General features: G+C 30.2%; 5 protein-coding genes across 6 annotated transcripts; 3 read left to right on the top strand and 2 right to left on the bottom strand.

Annotated features, from left to right (window-relative positions):
• The first annotated feature begins 1,812 nt into the window (after nt 1–1,812).
• On the top strand, nt 1,813–7,097 carry LOC130664457 (ATP-dependent zinc metalloprotease YME1L). Of its 2 annotated transcripts, none has more exons than XM_057464363.1 (6): nt 1,813–2,070; nt 2,296–2,424; nt 2,482–2,913; nt 4,817–5,063; nt 5,240–6,498; nt 6,749–7,097. In XM_057464363.1, exons 1-6 carry the CDS (start codon nt 2,044–2,046, stop codon nt 6,935–6,937), a joined length of 2,283 nt encoding a protein of 760 aa, XP_057320346.1. In that variant the 5' UTR covers nt 1,813–2,043; the 3' UTR covers nt 6,938–7,097. The 2 variants fall into 2 exon arrangements, with proteins under 2 accessions (XP_057320346.1, XP_057320347.1); XM_057464364.1 differs by having other exon boundaries at nt 1,814–2,070; nt 4,817–5,048.
• A 172-nt stretch (nt 7,098–7,269) lies between these two features.
• On the bottom strand, nt 7,270–15,754 carry LOC130664456 (putative uncharacterized protein DDB_G0277255). Its single transcript, XM_057464362.1, has 6 exons — nt 15,226–15,754; nt 14,433–14,866; nt 14,105–14,359; nt 13,852–14,041; nt 13,577–13,793; nt 7,270–13,493 (listed from the first exon to the last, which is right to left on the bottom strand). The coding sequence occupies exons 2-6, from the start codon at nt 14,813–14,815 to the stop codon at nt 10,273–10,275; spliced, it is 4,266 nt and encodes a 1,421-aa protein (XP_057320345.1). The 5' UTR covers nt 14,816–14,866; nt 15,226–15,754; the 3' UTR covers nt 7,270–10,272.
• A 1,103-nt stretch (nt 15,755–16,857) lies between these two features.
• On the top strand, nt 16,858–22,312 carry LOC130666116 (probable methyltransferase-like protein 25). The gene is made up of 4 exons (XM_057466829.1): nt 16,858–16,925; nt 20,804–21,247; nt 21,309–21,870; nt 21,945–22,312. The coding sequence occupies exons 2-4, from the start codon at nt 20,816–20,818 to the stop codon at nt 22,310–22,312; spliced, it is 1,362 nt and encodes a 453-aa protein (XP_057322812.1). The 5' UTR covers nt 16,858–16,925; nt 20,804–20,815.
• Nucleotides 17,067–20,792, top strand: LOC130666113 (presequence protease, mitochondrial). Its single transcript, XM_057466825.1, has 2 exons — nt 17,067–17,237; nt 17,377–20,792. The coding sequence occupies exon 2, from the start codon at nt 17,412–17,414 to the stop codon at nt 20,481–20,483; it is 3,072 nt and encodes a 1,023-aa protein (XP_057322808.1). The 5' UTR covers nt 17,067–17,237; nt 17,377–17,411; the 3' UTR covers nt 20,484–20,792.
• A 2-nt stretch (nt 22,313–22,314) lies between the features above and the next one.
• On the bottom strand, nt 22,315–24,512 carry LOC130666117 (mediator of RNA polymerase II transcription subunit 8). The gene is made up of 5 exons (XM_057466830.1): nt 24,241–24,512; nt 23,705–23,950; nt 23,310–23,480; nt 23,132–23,228; nt 22,315–23,064 (listed from the first exon to the last, which is right to left on the bottom strand). The coding sequence occupies exons 1-5, from the start codon at nt 24,403–24,405 to the stop codon at nt 22,985–22,987; spliced, it is 759 nt and encodes a 252-aa protein (XP_057322813.1). The 5' UTR covers nt 24,406–24,512; the 3' UTR covers nt 22,315–22,984.
• Between the last annotated feature and the right edge of the window lie 2 nt (nt 24,513–24,514).

Raw genomic sequence — 24,514 nt, 5'->3', positions numbered from 1 at the left:
AAGAAAAATTTATTTTTCGAGTTCAGAGCCATATGAAGACAAGGTGGAGATGGGTGGAGATGGGTGGACATGGGTGGAGATGACTATTCATGAAGAGTAGCCCGTAACTTTGCTCCTGTTGGGAATAACTCAGCACAATATCAACGTTTTTTGTTCATTATGATGTCCTCTAGTAGAGAGAACCCAAAAAAGCCACAAGAAAAATTTATTTTTCGAGTTCAGAGCCATATGAAGACAAGGTGGAGATGGGTGGAGATGGGTGGACATGGGTGGAGATGACTATCCATGAAGAGTAGCCTGTAACTTTGCTCCTGTTGGGAATAACTCAGCACAATATCAACGTTTTTTGTTCATTATGATGTCCTCTAGTAGAGAGAACCCAAAAAAGCCAAAAGAAAAATTTATTTTTCAAGTTCAGAGCCATTAAAGACAAGGTGGAGATGGGTGGAGATGGGTGGACATGGGTGGAGATGACTATCCATGAAGAGTAGCCTGTAACTTTGCTCCTGTTGGGAATAACTCAGCACAATATAAACGTTTTTTGTTCATAACGATGTCCTCTAGTAGAAAAAACCCAAAAAAGCCAAAAGAAAAATTTATTTTTCGAGTTCAGAGCCATATGAAGACAAGGTGGAGATGGGTGGAGATGGGTGGACATGGGTGGAGATGACTATTCATGAAGAGTAGCCCGTAACTTTGCTCCTGTTGGGAATAACTCAGCACAATATCAACGTTTTTTGTTCATTATGATGTCCTCTAGTAGAGAGAACCCAAAAAAGCCACAAGAAAAATTTATTTTTCGAGTTCAGAGCCATATGAAGACAAGGTGGAGATGGGTGGAGATGGGTGGACATGGGTGGAGATGACTATTCATGAAGAGTAGCCCGTAACTTTGCTCCTGTTGGGAATAACTCAGCACAATATCAACGTTTTTTGTTCATTATGATGTCCTCTAGTAGAGAGAACCCAAAAAAGCCACAAGAAAAATTTATTTTTCGAGTTCAGAGCCATATGAAGACAAGGTGGAGATGGGTGGAGATGGGTGGACATGGGTGGAGATGACTATTCATGAAGAGTAGCCCGTAACTTTGCTCCTGTTGGGAATAACTCAGCACAATATAAACGTTTTTTGTTCATTATGATGTCCTCTAGTAGAGAGAACCCAAAAAAGCCAAAAGAAAAATTTATTTTTCAAGTTCAGAGCCATTAAAGACAAGGTGGAGATGGGTGGAGATGGGTGGACATGGGTGGAGATGACTATCCATGAAGAGTAGCCTGTAACTTTGCTCCTGTTGGGAATAACTCAGCACAATATAAACGTTTTTTGTTCATAACGATGTCCTCTAGTAGAAAAAACCCAAAAAAGCCAAAAGAAAAATTTATTTTTCGCGTTCAGAGCCATATGAAGACAAGGTGGAGATGAATGGAGATGGGCGGACATGGGTGGAGATGAATATCTATGAAGAGTGGCCTGTAATTTTGCTCCTGTTGGGAATAATCCAACACAATACAGATGTTTATTGTTCATTACGATGTCCTCTGGTAGGAAGAACTAAAAAAAGGCCCGAGAAAAATTTATTATCCGTATAATCGACTTCGAGCAGATGACATTGATTGAAAAGCGACCAATAACAATATTTTTAAACAAAGAGCAGTGCAGCCACTTCTAGGATAAACCAAATTCCCTGAATTTCGAAAAAGAACAAAAAAAAAGTCACTACTTGATATCAAATAGGCCATCTAGCGGATTTTATGCGAAACAATCTAGTGATAAGAAATTAGTGTGTACGTGATCATTTGAGACTTTGTTTTACTCTGTTTTGAGGTTCTGAGTTTTATATTAGTGAGGTTGAGGTTGAGAACAGTCGAGTGTTTTGTGACATTTTAACCAACGATTTTGTTGTCATTAAATTGTTAATTTAACATAATAACAATAACAATAATAATAAAATTTATTTTTTACTGCCTAGTTTTACTTTTATTCTGATAATTTAAAATAATTTCAGTTTTTGTTTAAAATAAATAATAAATTTAAAATTGCAAATGATTTCTTTGCAATCTCATAATCAGGTGATGCAAGAACTTTTAAATTGTATCTATTTTTATTTTTATTATTTTCCTAACTATTTTTTTTCGTCATTATTATTAAGACGTCATTTTATTTTATTATTTTGTCATCATGTTTATTTATAATAATTTACGTAACGTTTTAATTAAAAAATTTACATTTTTTTTGCATTATCTTAAATGTTTAGTATACAATATAATTATTCTTATTATTATTTATATTTCTAGGTGTTATATCACTTGACTCAGTTATTATCGACATGTTCACCGAAATCGTCAACTTATTCACGAATAAATAAACAACATGTAGATAAAAATATAAACAGCGAGCAGTTTTGCCAAGAAAGTTTGAATGAGGTAAGAAACGTCAATTAGAATATTTGTGAACATGATTAATAAAATTAAAAATTTCAGGCGTCGAAAAACTTAAATGCTCTGTTGTGGGAAAATATGGACCCCAATAAATTACTAAAACTACAGCCGTCCCAAAGATTTAAAAAATCACAATTAAAAAAAATAATCCGTAAATTAAACAATAATCTGAATGAAATCAATAGAGGGATTTCTGGTGAATCAATCAATGACATGAATTGGAAAGTGTCATATGTATCAGGATTTAATTTCAATGATAATAAACGTGGTTTTATATTCAATTCATCACCTTGTATTCATTCTGGTGAAAATGGAGGAGCACAATTATTATATTATTTACCAGCAATAAATATACCAGGACAAAATATTTCAACGCGTGGTTTTAAAACAGTTCGTAATGTCACTGCTGAGAAAGAGAGAAATCCAACACTCACTAGTCGATTCAAGGCATGGATTGGACTTTCGAAATTAGGAGTAAGTTTATTGTTATTTTATCATTTATATATTTATAGATAAACAAATAGTAGACTCCAACTTGTTGCTTGCGAATTCTATAAGGCTCTTTGCCTTATGAGATCTGGCTTATTTGGTAGCCAATTAGTACTTAGATCCAATATTGCATCGCGACGAAATCACACGCAAACGGATACTCTTCAAGTTCCGTTTGCGCGCACGACGACTTTTCAAAAGTCTTTTATAATTACTGGTTGCAATGTTTGGAATGAACTTCCAACTGAAGTTACCTCTTCGGCAACGTTAAATGAGTTCCGTAATAGATGCTACTTGCACTTATTGCAAATCGAAGATAGCGGATAATATTTTGATTGTATTTTTATATTGATCTTGTATAATTTCGATAATATAATTATGTATAATCTTTCGGCAAGATTTTTGTGCTGTAAAATGGTTTCTACAAGTTAATGTACTATGCTGATTTCATTATATGATTCTATATATTGTACTTAAAACTAAATGTAATCTCAATGTAATGTTTTGGTCATGATCACAAGGAGCATTGCTCCATGATGGAGTAATAAATAAATAAATAAATAATTAAATAAATAAATAAATAAATAAAATAAACAAATAAATGAGTTTACGAGATGAGTAAAAATTATATTATTTACATCATGACAGTACACTTGGTCGAAATTTTCTCATACTACTGTCTGTTGGTGATCGTGCTCTTATTCTTTGCACCCTCATGTAGAACAGCGACTTGCAAAAAGTCATTTCTATTAACGGCTATCAGAATTTGTTATGATAATGAAATTTCCTTGAGATCTTGTTGCATTAATCTGCTATTCATTATTTCTGGAGAAAGATCATGTATAAATTCGGATTGTTTATTTGATTTATTAGGCTATAACCAGCCTCTATCAGCCAGCACAATTGCATCCATCCTGATCTCTTTACGTTAAACAATTAAATATGTACACCTAGTATCATTCAAACCTAGTAATTCAATCAACCTTAATGATTTATAACTCAAATTTACTCTCTATATCGTGTGCCAAATGCCAAAAGGGCGTATTACAGCAGTTAGATAGGGTTCCATGTCAAAAGGGCGTATAAAAAAAATTTCTTTGCCATTCTTTTTAGAATCGCTCGAAACGTAACAATCTGCAAAAAAATTTTTTGACGTACTAACGCCAAAGGGGGGTATCTAAAGATATACGCCCTTTTGGCTTTGGAATTTTTTTTTTATTTTTAGGCTTAGAACATGTTAACAAAACGATTGGCACCAAAAACAAAAAAATTATACGCCCTTTTGGTTCTTCAAAGCCAAAAGGGCGTATAACTTTTATACGCCCTTTTGGCATTTGGCATGCGATATATTCTTAGTTGATTGTATTTTTAGCAATCAGTTATTGTATACTTTATTTAGTTTAGTTCAGTCATCTTTGTATATTTTTTTTCATCTATAACTATGTAGTGACCCTGTTATTGGCAAATTTTTGCTGTTGGGTCAAAATATAGGCAATAATAATAATAATAATAAATGTATATTCATTATCAGCTGATATCTATTATATTTATATACAAGTGCACTATTTGTATACTTTTTCTATTTGCGGCCCTTAGCAGGGGTTATCAGATATTTCGGCTGGGTTTTTTTCAGAAACATAATCTCTCAATACAAAACACAGACCGCACTTTGATGCATTATTGTCTAATCTAGCGAAGTGCGCTTTAATTGATTCATAATTATCGTTTGTTTAAGAGAAAAACTCGGCCAAAGTTTCCATTTACTGTACAAGTGCAACAAAGATAGTACCGTTCGTAGACTTGAGTGTAATAGAGAGAAAAGTGCGAACCCCTGTTGGGGAACATAAGTTTCAGGGCCGATAAATTTATTAAATAAATCGAATTTTAGGAAGAAAAGCCAAAGGTGTCAATCGACCGAGTGGATCTCGAGTTGTTAAAAAACATTCTCAGCAACAAGGAATTATCAAACTCGGATAGACAACGTATCAAAGTTGCATTCGCTGAAGGATATATTGCCGGAAATGACAGAAAAGCACCAGCACGCTCGTGGAAATGGTTAAAAATAGCCCAGTCAGTACTGATGTTTGCAACACTTTTTTTCGTCTTTGTATCATTAACGGGTGTGTATAAAAAATGTTAGTATCTCATATGTAGAAATTATCATTTTTTTTTCTTTTTTTAAATCATTTTCATTTAATTTACTAACTATAATAATAACGACAGCAATTAAGGTATCATAATTTATTTATAATTTTTGTTTACGGCTTAATTATTTTTTTTATTTCTAATTATTTTTTATTTTACCCAATAGCTGGTGGCAGCGGAAGTATGTTCAGAATTTCATTGGGATCTCATACTGCAATCGACCCAGAAGAAATAAATGTTACCTTCGATGATGTCAAGGGTGTAACTGAAGCCAAGCAAGAATTAAAAGATGTAGTAGAATTTTTAAAAAATCCAGATAAATTTTCGGCACTGGGTGGACGTTTACCCAAAGGAGTTTTATTAGTCGGACCACCAGGTACTGGTAAAACACTATTAGCCCGTGCAGTTGCTGGCGAAGCACACGTACCATTTTTTCATGCTGCTGGACCAGAGTTTGATGAAATCTTAGTCGGTCAAGGTGCAAGACGTGTGCGGGATTTATTCAAAGCTGCTAAAGAACGTGCACCGTGTGTTGTATTTATTGATGAAATAGATTCCGTTGGTGGCAAACGTACGACCTCAGTAATTCATCCTTACGCTAATCAAACAATAAATCAATTATTATCTGAAATGGACGGATTTCATCAAAACGAAGGCGTTATTGTATTAGGCGCTACTAATAGACGTGATGATTTAGATCAAGCACTGAGACGTCCAGGACGTTTTGATGTTGAAGTTTATGTTCATAAACCAGATTTGAAAGATAGAAAAGAAATAATTGAATTATATTTAACTAAAATATTAACTAAATCATTGGATGTTGATGCATTAGCACGAGCGACAACCGGATTTACAGGAGCTGACATCGAAACGATGATCAACCAGGCAGCTCTGAGAGCGGCTATCGAAGGAGCTGATTATGTTTCAATGGACCACTTAGAAAAAGCTCGTGAAAAAGTTATTCTGGGTCCTGAATTAAAGGGACGTATGCCGGACAAAGAAGAAAACCGCATAACAGCATACCATGAAGCTGGCCATGCATTAGTTAGTTATTATTCAAAGGAATCGCATCCATTAGCTAAAGTAACAATTATTCCAAGAGCTGGAAGTCTTGGTCACACAAGTTATCTACCTAAAAAAGATATTTATCATGAAACAAAGTCACAGCTTTTAGCGAGCATGGACACGATGCTCGGAGGTCGGGCTGCTGAAGAATTAATTTTTGGACCAGACAAAGTAACAACCGGTGCATCAAGTGATCTTCAGAAAGCAACAGAAGTCGCAGAAGCGATGGTTAAAAATTACGGTATGTCAGAGAAAGTTGGATTCAGATCTGAAATAAAAAACAGTAGACAAGAAAATACTTCCGATTATAGTCCTAATACAACTGAAATTATTGACCTCGAAGTTAAACGTCTCTTACAGGTTTGTATTTTTTTATTATCATTTTTTGTTTGTTTAAATGCTTGGCTCCATCAACGAGATGGTCAGCAGTCCAAGTTTCGTTGTCCAGCCTTCTGCATCTGCGATGCCAGAAACTCAACTTGCGATGAACAAGTTGACATTCTAGCTGATGCCGATTCAAAAGACTGTTTCGTCCCTCCAAGGACACCAACAATCAGACATTATTATTAATATTAATACTATTTAATTAATTTATATATTTATTTATCAGGAATCATATGACAGAGCTAAATCAATTTTAAAAATTCATGCTAAAGAACACAAACTTCTTGCTGAAGCGTTACTGAAATATGAAACTCTCGACGCTGAAGAAGTCCAAGCACTTTTGAATGACAAAAAAGTTGAATCAATTGGAGATAAGAGAACACCGATAATAGATGTACCGACAAATGTTATGTGAATTTGTTTATTGTAATTAATAAAGACTGAAGTGTTTATTAACGAGAAAAAAAAAATGTTCATTTTGTCAGCTGTGTTAAATAATTAAAATAAAGTTTTAACAACAATCTAATTAAAATTTATAATACATAATATGTAGATAAATAAATTATAAAAATTAATATCTTGAGTTGTGACTTAATATAATTTTAATTTCATTCATTACGTTTTTTATTTCAACAAATACTCATTTTCGATTCAAATTTGAATTGTTAAATAAATATAGTGGCACAGTCTAATATATTTATATATATTTGTTTATATAATAAAAAAGTTATTAAATTAATAATCTAATTATAGATTGTAATTATTTAGGCCATACAATATGTAACATTTTATTTTGTCATCATACATTATTAATTATAAATAATACAAAATCATATTTATATGTATAAATATATACATATACTACTTAAAATTAATTAATAATAAAATGAATTGTTGATATTAGTGTCGCTATTTATTAAAATTAAAGAAATAAAAAAATTTATTGACTTAATAATTAAAAAGTACAAAAAAAGAAATTGTTACGATTGCAAACTACCACAATATTCAAGCCGTTTTTTATTTTATCGTTATAAATTACTACTAGTAATATGATAATCTGTGAGTTAAATGTTTTTTTTTATATTAATAAATAATGAAAATATTAAAATTAATATTTAAAAATAAACCTGATTGATTAAAGTTAAATTAAAAATTACATATATACACAAAACACACATACATTCACGCAAATATCACAGTTTACTAAACATAATTCATTTTTAATTATTATTATTATTTTTTTTTATTATCAATAATAAATAATAATTATTAATTGCACTAATTACAAAAGTTATATTTTTTTTAATTATTCAACATAATTTTAACTTATTAAGTATTCAATCATTTGTTATAAAAAAAAAACAAAATTTATGTAAAAACATTTTTTTTTAAATTGTAATTTTAAAAATAAAATAATCTATCGGGATTCAGGTGCACTCGGGCAAATAATTTTTAAAATAAATATGGAACGGGTTGATCTATTGTTTGTCATCATGCAATTCTACTAGTTAATATAAATCACGATATATTTATTGTATTACTGCTGATCAAATCACATGAAATTTATAAAATAACTAAAGAAATTAATTTGTACCGAAACATGAATTTTTTTTACTTTTGTTGTCGTCATTAAGCTCGATTACGTTTATTAAAAAATTAATATTAATTATTTCCAAAGTAATTTGATCTCCAGTATTTATATATTTTTTTCTATCTACCAACACATTTTTCGTTTAATTCCTATATTATTTATTATATTTTGTTATAATGCGAATCCCGATTATACATGATTAGACTTTAATTATCGATATTACCTAATGTAAAAATTATTTTTGTGCGTGTAATCTTAGTTTCGTAATTATTTCAATTTTATAGTTTAGTTTTAATTTTTTTTTAATACAAAAGAAAAAAAATTTCAATGAAAAAGATTAATATCAAATTTTTATTATCTTAATTATTTAATATTAAACTTTATTCATTACTGTATGAAATATATTAATACTTTTTTGGTACTTGTTTAAACAAACCAAGAGCGCTAAATTCAAAATATCATTTATTGATCTAAATTGTTTGTAGCATTTAATTATTGGTCAGATTAAAAAAAAAAAAGTCAACTACTTTCTGGATAACAAATATTTTAACTATACAAATTTGATCGTAATATACAAAGAAAAAAGATTTCTTGGGGCAAGTAAAAATTTTCTACGGGCGAGTAAAAAATTTTTGCGCCAAAAAATCCTTGTCTTTGTATACAATAAATAAAAATATCAATTTTGCCGGTTATCAATTGATGCAAATTTTGTTTAAAAAATAATTACTAAATAAATTGCATAGTATTTATAGTTAGTTAAAATCATACATACAAAAAAATGTATTAAAAAAAAAATATATATACTATTAAATAATTTGTACAAATAGATTTTACACTTAAACCGTAAGTCCTTTGATTGCGGACTTCAAACAATTAATAATTTAAATACGATCTTATTTTTCTTATTAATAAAGAAAAAAAAAAAAGCATAAAAAATGAAAGTTAAATTTATTTTACTGCTAATAATTATTTCAATGCTGATTTGTCTTTATTTAAATTATTAATCTTGAAAAAATTTTTTCACGTCGATAAAAAAAAATCTCAATTGCAAATACTTTTTTTTAATTATTCATTTTTATATTTATTACACTAATATTTAGTGTATTCTATTTATTTATAACTATTATTATTATTATTTTTTATCACGTTGAATTTTTTCATTCAATTAACTTGGATTTTAATATAAAATATCCCGTGACCGGGCAACTGCTTTTGCCGACGTATATTTAGATATATGTCAGTGTTATCAATATTTATTATTTTTTTTAAGGACATTCTCAGACATTCTCCCCCATACTCTTTAAAAATATTCAATGACCTTAATCTGTCAATTGTATTAGAATTTAATCAATTAATTGAAAAAAGACAACGCAGTTGAACTTCTCCCAGAGAGAGAATGAATCAGAAGTCTCTCCCACTACTGAACATTTCTGAACTGCGCATGTGTAAAGAAAAGTGGGAGATTTAGTACCTAGAACACCTAAAGTGGGGGCAAAAACCGAAAACACCCGAGGTACACTCACTTGATGAGACAATTGTACACTTCCGTCGAAAAATAGATTTAAAAAAAAAATTACTCGCAATTGTAACCAATTAGGAATTAAATGCAATTTTTTAATTAAATTTTAGCAGACAAAATTTGACATTTTAAATTATGAGTGCACCTCGGGTATTTTCGGGTTTTACCCCCACTCTGGGTGTTCTATGTACTAAATATTCTCCCATTTTTCTTTACACATGCGCAGTTCAGAAATGTTCAGTAGTGGCAGAGACTTCTGGCTCATTCTCTCTCTGAGAAAAGTTCAACTACGTCGTCCTTTTTTCAATTAACGATTAAACTTTTTTCCAATGAATTGATAAAATTCTTATACAATTTTTAAAAAGTATGGGGTGGACACTACCTGAGAATGTCATTAAAATCAAACGTACAGTAAATGCAGAATCTTAAAACGTGAAATTATCACATTTTGTTAATTCAAGTGATTGGATGAAAAATGAAATAAAACTAATAGAAGTAAAAAATAAAAAAGCCACTGGTATATATTGCGCCACAGCCTGCTTAACTAAAACGATTTAAAATCGTTAATTTGTTGATAATCGTTATCTATTATTTAAATATTTAATGTTTAATAATAATAATAATAACTAAAATTAATCAATCAACGATTAGTATCAGATACTTCATTAAATAACGGTGCTAATGAATCAACATCTTGCAACCCATCAAAATTACTTAGCGGATCAAGTCCATCGTCATCGTCCCCGTCAGTAAGAAAATTTGTTTCTAATAAATCGCTAACATTTCTACAAACGTTATCCGTTGGATCATTGTTACCATGCTCAGTAACATGTAAATTTAATGAATTCAATGTCGGACTTGACAGCATCGGTTCATTTGTTTCTTGATAAACATCTTGAGACCCTATAAGATGCGACGAAGGTGTTGGCGGATAAGAACGTGGTCCATTGCTGTCTTCCGTGAATGACTGATGATAAGATGCCGTTATTGCTGCTGGTGGTGGGGTCGTTGTTGCTGTTGACGTTGACGTAGTTGCTGTCGTTACAGAATTAGGCAGTGGTGTATTAGGATACGATCTAGACTGTTGCTGGTGTATTATTATTTTTTCAAACGGATCAATAGACGAAGGGTTCAATGTCGAAGGATCGAGCATCGTCTCCTGCATGCCCATATTAGCAGCACTTGATAACGAGTTGAGTATAATTAAATTGGTATCATCATGATGGTGATTATGATCATCATCGTCTTCTTCATAGTCGTCATCATCATCCTCAGCGTCATTGTTTTGTTGATTTAGAATATTATTCAAATCTTTGTCATTGTCCTCGTCGAAGAAATCAAATATTTTGTTTATATTTTCGGATGATATTGCTTTGTCTTCAATGAGGAATGACTGATCATCATTTATAAAATTAGCATCAACTTGGTCCAACAAATAACTATCTGACTGTCCAGTTATTGAACCAAAATCATCATACTCACTGGGTACCGGTGTATGTACAACAGAACTACTTGTCGATGGATTGAAGCTGTTGTTGTTTGAAAAAAATTGCATTGATATCGGTGACACTAGCGTTGGATTAAACATACGATGCAATGGTACTGACTGCGAACGATAATAATTATCACTATTATTATAATTGTATTGTTTTACACTATTCAATAATAATTCACTTATTTCTTGATCTGCTGGTTTGCTAGTCAGTATCCCAGCAGCTGCTGGCGGTGTCGTCGTAGATTTATTATTATTATTTATATTTTTAATTTCTAATAAATTTTCCTGACTTGGATAATTAATAAGTAATTGTTTTTGTGGATTAACATCTGATAATAATGATGTACACACTAATGTTGATTTATTATCATCTGGTCCCAATGTTATTGATCCAATATTACCACAAACTTGTACTTGAGTTGTTTTATTACACCCCAATATTGTTGCTGTTGTTGTCGCTGGTACTGATGCTGATGACAATGATGGTGACAATTTAATTGTTTCATTGCTACTCGTTGGTACGAGAAACGTATCAGTATTATCGGTATTATTTTTACAAATATATGTTGCACTACATGAATTTGACCGTGAATATGATTTTAAATTATTACGTGATGATCTATATACATTAGCTATATTGCTTCTTGATCGTGGTACTGGTGTATTACGTGGTGATACAAAAGGACTAGCATTTGCTGAATTAGGTTTTGATGCACGTCCGTTTATTGGTGAATGAGGTCCTGGTGATATTGGAGTAAAATTAAATATATGACGACGTGTATTTGGACTTGGTGGTACTGGATTTATTGTTGGTATATTATTATTTATTAGCTGAGAATTATGTTCAATAACATTTGTCTCAAAGCTAACTCGTCTACGTGAATTATTATTATTATTATTATTAGTATTATTATTATTATTAGTATTAGTATTATTATTAGTATTATTATTCTGATTATTTAATAATGTTGGTAATATAATATCATTTTTTTGTACTTGACGTTTTCCTATCTGATTATTATTATTATTATTATTATTATTACTATTATTATTATTATTATTAATATGATTAATATTATCATTATTATTTTGTTTTTTAATAATATCCGTTGTTTTAATTGTACCATCTTTGAGATTCTGTTGTAATATTAAACGTAGCTGTGATACTTTATCAGATCTTGATGTTTGATCAACATCAGTTGTAACAATATTTGAATTAGTGGTATTGATAATAGCGGTATTGGTACAAGCAGTGGTAATAGTACTATTACAATTATTAATTAATGACAATGAGGTAATATCATTATCAGAACTTGATGAACTTGATTGTTTGAAATATTGTAGTAATTCTTCTTCAGGTTCTTGAGAATTATTACCACCGTTTAAATAATCATCAAGTGCGTCGGTATCAATAGTAGTCAGTTTATCATTTTTATTATTATCTATAAAATTATCAGTATCAGTAGTATTACTATTACTATCTTGTAAAGTAGATATTTGATCTTTTATTAAAATACTTGTAGTATCGTCAACAATAACAGGAGTTATTATACTTTTATCATAAACACTAGAACGACCATTAGATTTTATAATACGATTATTATCTATAAGTATATTATTATTATCACGGCATTTAACTATTTTTATAACATTGTTATCGTCAGTAATATCGAGTTTTTTAAATTTTAAATTACCTGGTGACACAACTGTTACTTTATTAGCACGTTGCTGATTTGAATTTTGTTGCTTCAATTTTGACGATAGGGACAGTTTTGAATCATCGTTATTTTTGCTATCACCGTCAAGCTTCGCTTGTTTTTCTGGGCTCGTTTCATTACTTGGACGCGCTTGATCTAGACTAACACGCTTCCGTGAATTTTTATTTGTTGTTGCTGTTAAAATATTATCTCGTGAGGTAATTGAGTCATTGGGCGTACTCGTGCAAGATCTGGCATTTGAAGATCCATTTAAAGGCTCGACAGACGTACGCCCGGCTGAATTATCACAGTTCAGTTGTGGTGATATCGTACTAGTCTGACTACAAGACCTTGATAATTTTCTAGACCGATTTGTAATTAATGATGATGATGATGATGATGATTTAATTGGTACAGTTGCCGTTGAATTTGTAGTTTGTGGTGATTGAGACAAACTAGTTCTACTTTTTTTATACGATTTACCTACTGAATTTTTAACAATTTCACTACCCCCATTATTACTTTCCTTTGGCTGATTTACAATCGCCTCGGAGTTTCGACTTTTTTGATCCCGTTGTTGAAGTTTTTTTTGTAACTGTATTTGAGCTTCGCGTAATTTTCCAGATTTACCACCGATTGGTGTTGATGACTTGAGAGGTGTCTCTAAAACTAATTTACAAATTTGCATTTAGTTTTTTTTTACTATTAGTAATAAATCAGTAAAATATTAAATTTAAAAAAATAAAACAAACTTTTGTTTGATGAATTTTCAACATCCACTGAGGCACTGAGAATACAAACAGCAGCCAACGATCGAGTATCGACACACAGATTGTCAACTAAATGACGCGCCAAGCCGCTTAATGATGAAAATTTATGACCTAGTGTACTTTCAGCCCATTCGCGAATTAAAATTGACGCTGCTCCAAGCATTTCTTCAGTCAATGATTCTTCAGAATCATCTTCATCCTGCATTACAATCACATGTTAAGTTTTTATAAAACTATTGTTTTAAATAAATAATTACCGTGACACCAATGATTGAAGGAAGTGTTGGAGTGTCAAGTTTGACTCGTTTTCTCATCCCAGCATAACAATAACGTGAATTACCGCGAGTACCGAGTCTTCGTGGTCGTACTCGCGGGTAAACTTGTTTCATAACTTTACCAAAATCAGCAGTCGACAGAGGTTTCATTAGATTTTTTATACAAAAAATGCTATCGATAGAAAAATATTTCATTAGTTTACTATAATTTTTATAATTATTATTAATTACGTACTTGTATTCGTCATAAACTTCTTGTTTGGGTAAAGAAACGTCAGGATCTTCTTCTAGATGCGTTTTAATCCACATTATCGTTTGATGAATTTCATACCGATTACCGAGAGGATTTAACGGCTGTCTCAATGGATCGACCGTACCACCAGGATTCGTCAATGACGCTGGTAATTTCAGGTACAGTAATAATTTCTCATCTATTTTTAGCTGATCAACTTGTAGATAAATTTCTTGAACACGCAATTTTGATTCCTCGCTAAAAAAATATAAAATTATATAAAACCGATAGTAATTAAAAATTAAAATAATTTTTTATCGAAGAAACGAACCTGATACTGTCCTCAATGAGATGTCGAATCTTATCATTTTTAGCTGACAATGATAATCCATGAGAATTTGAGGTTGACAATTTAGCAGCGATGATATCCTGGATGTCAGGATGAAAGCCATTGGACAAACGCGAACCGGAATTACGCTCGCGTGTTGTTATTGATGTTGGTGTCGAATTGTCATCATTAATTACTAAATTATTAGACGTCGTAGTTGTTCCTGTCGTAGTATCGTAGATATTAGAGTTTTTACTGACATCTCCATCGGCACAAATAACCTCATTGCATTCTTTTTTTATTTTTCTCGAGTCAAAGGCACCGTCTTCATTGGCCCTGTGACTTTTCTGGGCAATTTTTGGCCTCTCATGATTGTTCATGTTCATCTTACATCCAACACTTTTTTTTTAAACTCCAACTTGAATTATTTATAAAATCTAAATAAATAATTTTATTAGTTTTTTTTTTTTTTAATTTATTTTACAATTTTTATTTAATTTTAAATTACGCTGAGGTTCAATAATTGACAGCGTCTTTTATTAACTTCCATTTTTTTATATCAGTTTGTAATTCGCAGTTTGTTAACATTGCGAATTTTAATTATTTTTAAAATAATTAAAAAAACTCACGTCTGTATTTTACGGGCCGATTAGTTTTTTTGTTACTTAGTCTAATTAATTAAATATTTTAAATCAGCGTGAAGTAATAAATTATAATTATCAATAAAATAAAATTTTGAAAGTTTAAAATGTAATTTTTTATAACAATTAGTTGTATGAATAAAATAAAAAATTACATGTAATACTCGGAGTGAACACGGGGCCGCCTTTTAATCGCGCGGTGGAGCTTCTTGTTGTCCATGCATCAGCTACAGCAAAATACAGCATACAGAAGACACATTTAAAATTTTAAATTGTTCTTTATTTTTTATCACGATACTCTAGTGCTAGTTATTTAAATTTAATAATCACAAATACTTTACTACATACACAATTAATATATAATACGTATATACATATATATAATATTATATATTATGTAGCTTAATTAAATCATAAAAATTATGTCAAATAAATTTTAACGTTTTTTTTTTAGTTTATTTATCGGAATAAACAAAAATCCACTTCAGTTTTTTAATTTAATTAAATTTCTCACTGGATTTAAATTTATCGATTTTATTACTATTACTTTCTTTAATGATTTTTATTTTTCTTTTTGGCTTTTATTTAATTTTTTTTCATTATTATTTTTTATGCTGGTCTTGCTTATGGGTATATAGGTATATATTTAAGTGTATACCCTGTACACCATCACCATCTTTTGCACTGTACCATAAATACGTATATGTAAATCAACTCTTTTTCTGTTTTTATCGTTTTCTGCTGCTGTTGCGCTGCGCTTGTGTGTACAGTTTAATTTTAACGGTTGTCTATAGTTATTATTTGAATTACCGTGAGATGGCGCGAAAGTTTTATTTTCAAAATACAAAAGAAATTCATCTCAGATCAGTCCGGGCGGATGTCTATTAGGGTGGGCCGAAAATCCGCTTTTGTTAAATTTTCATCATTAATACCAAAAATATTTTTCTTTGTACAAAAAAAAAAAATTTTCGGAAAACAAAAGAAATTTTAGGTCGATATCTTAGGCGCGCCAAATCCCGTTAAAGTTAGAAGTTGTTTAAAAATTATCTTCCAACTTATTTTGATCTGAAATTTAATTCTCTACATAAAAGGTCCTATAATAAAATTACGTTAAGTTGATAGTTACTGAGATAATTGCAATTTTGTTTTAAAAAATATAATTTTTCAAGATATTATCACTTTTTCAGGGTAAAATATGAATTTTATCATATAAATTTTATGGAAAATCAAATTTCTTACAAAATTGGTCTTGTGGTAAAAACTTGAAATTTATAGTTATTCAGAAACTGGCGGTTTTATGTTTAGATAGTCATATTTCTCGTTATTTGGTGGTTTTCACCAAGAATTGCTATTATCTTTGTAACTATCAACTTTGAATAAATTTTTATTAGGTCTGTTTTGTAGAAAATTGAATTTCCTACGAAATTTTTATGATAAAATTTATTTTTTACCCTGAAAAAGTAATAATATCTTGAAAAATTTCATTTTTTAGAGCAAAATTGCAATTATCTCAGTAACTATCAACTTTACGTAATTATATTACAGGACCTTTATTGTAGAGAATTAAATTTTCGATCAAAATGTGTTGGAAAAAAAATTTTAAACAACTTCTAACTTTAGCGGGATTTGGCGAGCCTAAGATATCGACCTAAAATTTTTTTTGATTTCCGAAAAATTTTTTTTTTGTACACGGAAAAATATTTTTGGTATTAATAATAAAAATTTCAAAAAAGCGGATTTTCGGCCCACCCTAATGTCTATGTCACAGGTCCGGATGATGCAGATCCTGATCGAACAGATAATTAAATCATTCATCCCAACAACCCCGTTGAGTTCAACTAACAGTCAAAATAAAGTAAATATTTCTCAACTGCACGTGAGATAAAAAATTATCGTATTTAAATTTGATATTTATTATCCGCGCTGCCACGATAATAAATATCAAATTTAAATTTTCGCGCGAGAAAAAACTGCGCGTCTCATTGCGTATTCGCTCAAAAAAAAACATCCAAAAAAGCAACTACTTTTTTTTTACTTCAAAAACACGTTGTGTAAAAACAAAATAAACAAAACATTAGTTACTATTTTAAAAGTTGATTCGTTTAATTATCCATCAATAATCAAATAATTACTTGTTGCTGTTTAAATAATAACAATAATTAACTTTGTAAGTAAAACACAATATTATTTAACCTTAATTTAGTATAAAATTTTTTTTTAATTAATAAAATAATATACGAGGAGCGGTAAGAATATGTATTGCTTGTGTTAATTATTATAATAACAAGTAATTATTTTATTTACAGAAAGAAAAAAAGGTATAATATTTAAATAAACAGAAATGTTACAACGATTTACTATGGCCAAGCGTGCGCTTCTTGCCGCTCCACGTGCGTATTATTCAACTCGTCCTGCACAAATGCCAATAATTAATAATAATAATAAAGAAGATTACAAAGAAGGTGATGAATTACACGGTTTTGTTGTCAACGAAATCAGTAGAATTGACGAAATGTATTTAGATGCGATTCGCTTGACGCATTCAAAAACAGGAGCGCAATATTTGCACTTGAATCGGGATGACAGCAATAATGTATTTTCTATAAATTTTCGTACGACTCCAATGGACTCAACAGGAGTACCTCATATTCTTGAACACATGACACTGTGCGGAAGTAAACTCTATCCTGTACGTGATCCATTTATGAAAATGCTGCGCAGATCATTGGCAACATTTATGAACGCAATGACTGGTCCTGATTACACAATGTATCCATTTTCAACCCAAAATCTCAAAGACTACAATAATTTACAGTCAATTTACGCTGATGCGGTCTTCAGACCTCTTCTACGTAAGCTAGATTTCGACCAAGAAGGCTGGCGACTCGAGCACACTGATTTGAATGACAAAAATAGCCCGGTAATAATAAAGGGAGTTGTTTTTAATGAAATGAAAGGAGTTTTTAATGAAAATCAATCTATTTTTGCTGAAAAATTACTGAATTACATCTTACCCAGTCACACATACTCGGTTTGTTCCGGTGGGTATCCGCTGGATATTCCAAAGTTGACCTACGACGCGTTGAAAAATTTTCACAACAAATATTATCATCCGTCAAACACTAAAATTTATTCCTACGGTAACTTTGACTTCAAAAATAATCTCAAATTTTTGAATGACAGATATTTAAATGATTTCGATAAAATAGACGCAAGTATATCGTCAGTACCATCGGAAATTCGTTGGACGGAACCAAGATATAAACACGTAACTTGTAATAATGATCCTCTTGCTCCAAATCCTGAAAGACAGAGTGTCATTGCGATAGGATATCTCTGCAATGATATCACAGACATACAAACAACTCTTGAATTAAATATCATTTCCGAATTACTTTTGAAAGGACCAACATCAGCATTTTATAAATCTCTGATCGAATCAGATTTATCAACTGGTTTTGGTCCTTTTACTGGCTACGATTATCAATTGAAAGATACGATATTTGCTGTCAGTTTACAAGGAGTTAAATCTGATGATTTTAAAACTATTGAGAAAGTCTTCCATCAAACAATTGACGGCGTAATTGAAAACGGGTTTGAAAAAGATCACATTGATGCTGTACTACACGGGATCGAATTGAAAATAAAACATCAGGTATCGAATTTCGGAATGAATCTACTGTTTGGTCTCACGCCATTATGGAACCACGATGGTAATTTGGTTGACTCAATGAGAATAAATAAATTAATTAAGAACTTCAAAATGAAATTACAGCAAGACGATAAATATTTGAATAAAGTAATCGAGAAATATATTAAAAATAATCAACATTGTTTGATATTAACGATGTCCCCGGATGATAATTATCAATTGAATTTACAAAAGGCCGAGGATAAATTACTTGAAGATAAATTAAATGAATGTTCCAAAGATGATCTAGATAAAATTTATGAAAACGGTTTAATTTTGCGGAATGATCAAGAAAAAAATCAGGATTTAAATATATTGCCAACGTTAAAAATAAGTGATTTAAAAAATGACGTTGATCGCTATGCCACAAGTGATATTTTAATTTCCCATGTTCCGGTTCAATTGTCAATCCAACCGACAAATGGAGTTTCTTATTACCGCGGTATCTTAAGTACAAACAAACTTGATGATGAGTTAAAACAATTAATCCCATTATTCAATACCGTTATTGCTAAAATGGGAACTGAAATTCATGACTATCGTAGTTTTGATCGTTTGTGTCAACTAAAAACCGGTGGGTTAAATTTTTCAAGTCATGTTTCGGAAAATAAAGACAATATTTATAGTTATGAAGAAGGAATTTTGATAAGTTCGTATTGTTTGAATCATAATTACGAAGAGATGTGGAAATTATGGAGCGAATTATTTAATAAAGTTGATCTAGAAAATAAAGAACGATTTGAAACTCTTGTAAAAGTAGAAGCTAGTGATTTATCAAATGGTATTGCTGATGCCGGTCATATTTATGCTATGAGCAGCGCCGCTAGTTTGATATCACCGGTAGCTAAATTCAAAGAAAATATATCTGGGCTCGAGTATGTCAGTCGCATTAAAAAAATCACTCAAAATAACGAATTTCTGTCTACTTTGAGTAAAATTAAATCCATTAAAAACGATGTGTTGAATAAATCGCACTTACGCACGGCGATTAATTTGTCAATTAATGATGATAATGACAAGAAAAATATAATTGAAGGACTGAGAGAATTTTATGATGGCATTGACGGACAGCCAGATGATGATAAATCACTAAAATATACTGCTGGTGAATCATTACTATTAAATGATGATAAAAGTGGTTTGGAAAAAGGGATTCATCATATTATGCCTTACAATACAAATTATACATCGAAGACATTAATAACTGTACCTTACAATGATCCTGATTTTGCTGCGCTGCGTATTTTATCTAAATTAATAAGTTCGATTTATTTATTGAAAGAAGTCAGAGAAAAAGAAGGCGCTTATGGTTCTGGCGCGACTGTATCATCTGATGGAATCTTTACATTTTACTCATTTCGGGATCCAAACAGCACTAAAACATTCGATACATTTGATAATACCTATGACTTTTTGCTTAATTATAATTTGAAAGATACTGATCTTGATGAATCTAAATTAGGAGTTTTTCAAAATCTTGATATGCCCATCGCGCCAAGTGATCGTGGGATGAAAAAGTTTTTGATGAATTTAACTGATGATGATGTACAGAATCAGAGAATGAGATTGAAGAATGTTAGTAAAGATGACATTATTAGGGTTGCGGAAAAGTATTTGAAACCTGGTGTTGATGGTATTAAAGTTGGAAGAGCTATTATTGGACCGCCAAATGCTGATTTGCTTGATAGAAAAACTCAAAATTGGAAAATTGTTGAACAATAGGATTTGTAAATTTATGTGTACAGACTACCCGTCATAAGCCTCGTCTAGGAGACGTAGGAAATTGTTCCTGTAACTTTAGCCTACAACATTCTCCCACTTTTCTTTACGCATGCTCAGTTTAGAAATGTTCGGTAGTGGGAGTAACCCGAAGTTCATTCTCTCTCTAGGACAAGTTTAGTCAACTGTATTATATTTATTATTAATGATAATAATTATTAAAAGTGTAACTTTTTGTAATAAAATGTTAATTTTACTGATAAATATTTATAATTTGAAATAGTCATGTATTTTTTGTGATTAAAAAAATCATTTTTTTACAGAATTAATAAAAAATGTTGAAAGATTTTGAAAATTATTTTGAAAATACTGTTAATTTATTAAATGAATTTCAATGGCTTTTCAAATATCCAGTTACTAAAATCCTCGTTGAAAATTTTTTAAATAAATTTCCGGACGATTGGTTACAAGTTTTGCGACAATTAACTACAGAGGAGTTAAATGATCTCGTTAATGGTAAATTTGTAAATGGAAATTGGCCACCAACACTTGTATCATTTGTTAATAAATGTAATATATTTAATAAATTACCACATCCACCAACACTTCCGCCGACTTCGGCTAAATTATCTGAGCAACTTCCGCATGCATTTAAAATTGGACTGAGTCAAAAAAAACAGTATGAAATTTTGAATCTGGCTAAATTGGTTAACGACAAGTGCTTAGAATATAACATACGGACGATTGTTGACTTTGGAGCGGGTTTAGTAAGTAAAAGTTTATTATTTATCTATTTATTTATTTGTAAATTAAATTAATTTTTTTCAGGGGTATATTGGCCAGTTATTAAATTATTTATATGACTACAAAGTAATTGGATTAGAGTCAAATTTAAATAACGTAAAAATTGCTGAAAAACGACAGCACTCACTGTATCCAGAATCAATAGAAAAAGTCAAATTTGTAAATATAAAAATAACAACAAATGATTCTGATGAAGAAATAAAAAACAAAATAAAACTTTTGACAAACGACGAAGAATTTTGTCTTATTGGTTTACATGCATGCGCGGATTTGAGTGTAAATGCGTGTAAATTATTTTCAAAAATAGAAACGGCGAAATTATTGATAATTGTCTCTTGTTGTTATCATAAATTGGAAGTTGATGATGATAATAATTTTATAAATTTTCCAGTATCACAGACATTGAAAAATGTTATAAATAATAGTAATAATAATTGTAGATATGAAGAAATTTTACACAGGCCCTTTTTAAGACTTGCATGTCAAGAACCAGCAAGTCGATGGGATAAAATGTCGAAGGATTTACATGATAAACATGCGTTTTATGTTTTATCCCGAGCAGTTATTGAATTATTTACTTATGAAAGTAATTATAAGAATACTAACTACCGCATATAATATTTGAAATTTTGGAAATTAACTATTGTTTAATTGTTTTAGATAATATAACTCTTACTAAATGTGTAAGAAAAGCAACAAGAAAATCTCAATGTAAAAACTTTGAAACTTATTTACAAGATACCATAGAGCGGTATTATTTCAATGGAAATTCAATATCGAATGAAGGTGATGATAACAAAGAATTTGTGGAAACGATAATGAAATTATGGGAATTGCACGAGGAAAAAATGAATGATGTAGAAATTTATACTGGGTTACAATTATTGTTACAAGCACCAGCGGAATCATTAGTTTTATATGACCGATATTGTTGGTTAATTGAAAATAATTATTTATCCGAAATAGTTGCTGTTTTAAGTAATGTTATTTCGCCACGATGTTATGCGACTATTGGAATTAAAAAATAATATTTATTTATATAACAATTTATACTATTTTATTTCCTTAATTTAAATGTCTGTTTGTTACAAGAAATCGTATTTCCACCGATTCTAATTATAATTACTTTTAAATTTACTATGCATTCAACTTTGACTCTGAATAACTTTGGAAAAAGTAAATTTATCAAAAAATAATAAGAGATCTTTTTTATAGAGTGTTCAATTTCCAACAGAATGAGTCAACCTTCGCTACGTTGATTCGCTGACGAGTAGTAAAATTCTAAATTAAAAAAAAAAAATTCTCATGCCATTTAAATGGGAAATAAAACAATGATCCTGAAGTTAGAAGACAATTGAAATTTTTTGGATTTTTTTTAACGAATAAATTACAGAAACTAAAAAAAATAAGAAATATGCACATGTAGAAAATTTAAAAAACTACAAGTGCAATTTTTAGAAAAATTTTTTTTTTTTGTAATTTATCGTTTCCGAAATAATTCAAAAATTATTGAAGTCGGCTAACTTCAGTATCATATAAAAAATTAGCGACCTCATCAATATTAAGGACTCAAATTTCAACAGGACCTTTGGTATCCACCAAAATCGTAAGACCATTTATGAAAAAAAATGTCGGTTTTTTTTTGGCACAGTCTAATATATATATTTAAATTAATAACGTATATTTAATTACTATTAATATTATCGATTGTAAGGATGAATTTGTGAGGCAGCTTTGATATTTGTTTTGATTGTACTTGGAGCTTTTCCCATTTGTCCAACTGCAAAGTAAATAGATTAATAAGAACAATAACAAAAATAACAATAATAATAATAATAATATTGAACCTTGACCACCAGCTCCAGGTTGACTACCAGGTCGACCGACCATCATATTTGAAGGCCCAGCGTTTACACCTGATTGGACCATTTGCACAGTTTCATTCTAAAAAAATTAGTTGATTAAATAAAATCATAAATAAAATAGAAACTGATTATAATAATAATAAAAAATATAAATAATAACCTTTAGAGCTTTTCCCATTCCAACAGCAGCAACGAGAGCATGAGTATCAGCTGTACTGCTAGTTTGAGTTTGATTTGTCCGAGAATTAGCTTCACTTTCCCATTCATCGCGTGCTTTCTCAGCAATATCATGAACGTGAGTAATAACTTTAGTATACTGAGCAACTTGTTTCTGTAAAATAAGTTTATATTAAATAATATACTATGTTTATTTATTTACTATCGATTATTTGATATCAACAATAGCATAATTAACTTTAGCCTTAACAGCTTACGTTGCAATCCTAGTCGTCAGTTTAGCGTTTTAAAAAATTATAAACAAGTGAGTACTTGAATAACTAGACATTTTCTTTTTAATAATGATATTAACAATCAATATTTAATATATGAACTTACATGAGAAGCATCATAAGTTAAGTTAGCAGCTTTGTGCTCCAGTTGAATCATTTTTTGTTCAGCTTGTGGTTCTGGTTTCGTTCTCAGGTAATCGGGAACTAAATCATGAGCGAATGTTGTAATTCTTCCTTCAGTCATTCTCATTAAATCTTCATCTTTTTCTGGACTTAGCAGCAGTGGGAGGACAGTCAAACTCCGAAGATTTGGAGCTTTATCATGAGCCAAAAGCTTTGATAAACTCGTAAGCTAAATAATTTGATACCCAAATTAATATTTAAAAAATATGATCCCGAAGTTCACAGACATTTAAAAATTTTTGAATTTTCGTCTTTCAACAAATCAATTGCAAAAAAATAAAATAAAAATATGCACACGTAGAAAATTTTAAAAACTACAGGTGCAATTTTTTCAAATATTTTTTTTTTATGTTTTATCGTCTAAAAAAAAATCCAAAAATTATTAGACGTCTGCTAACTTCAGTATCATTAAAAAATACTCCAATTAATGTCAATAAAGAGAAAAAAAAAATTACTTACATGACCGGCAATCAAAGCAAAATTATCAAGAAAACTTGGCCAGTTTAATGTTTCATATTCGTGTTCTAATTTAAATAACATTGAAGCTATTGACGTTTTCAAATCATTGACGCGCATAATCATCGCTTCTAATGCCGCGTCTAATTGTTTTTCTTCGCGTTGCATTTTTAATTATTGTTTTACTTTCGATATTATTATTTATTTATCAACAGGAATTACTCCTACACAAAAAAATTAACCTGTGAATTATTTTATTTTTTTTTTCCAGAACTGC

Source organism: Microplitis mediator, chromosome 3, assembly GCF_029852145.1.
Source record: "Microplitis mediator isolate UGA2020A chromosome 3, iyMicMedi2.1, whole genome shotgun sequence".
NCBI classification, from domain to species: domain Eukaryota; kingdom Metazoa; phylum Arthropoda; class Insecta; order Hymenoptera; family Braconidae; genus Microplitis; species Microplitis mediator.
This window is presented reverse-complemented; position numbering and strand designations above follow the sequence as displayed.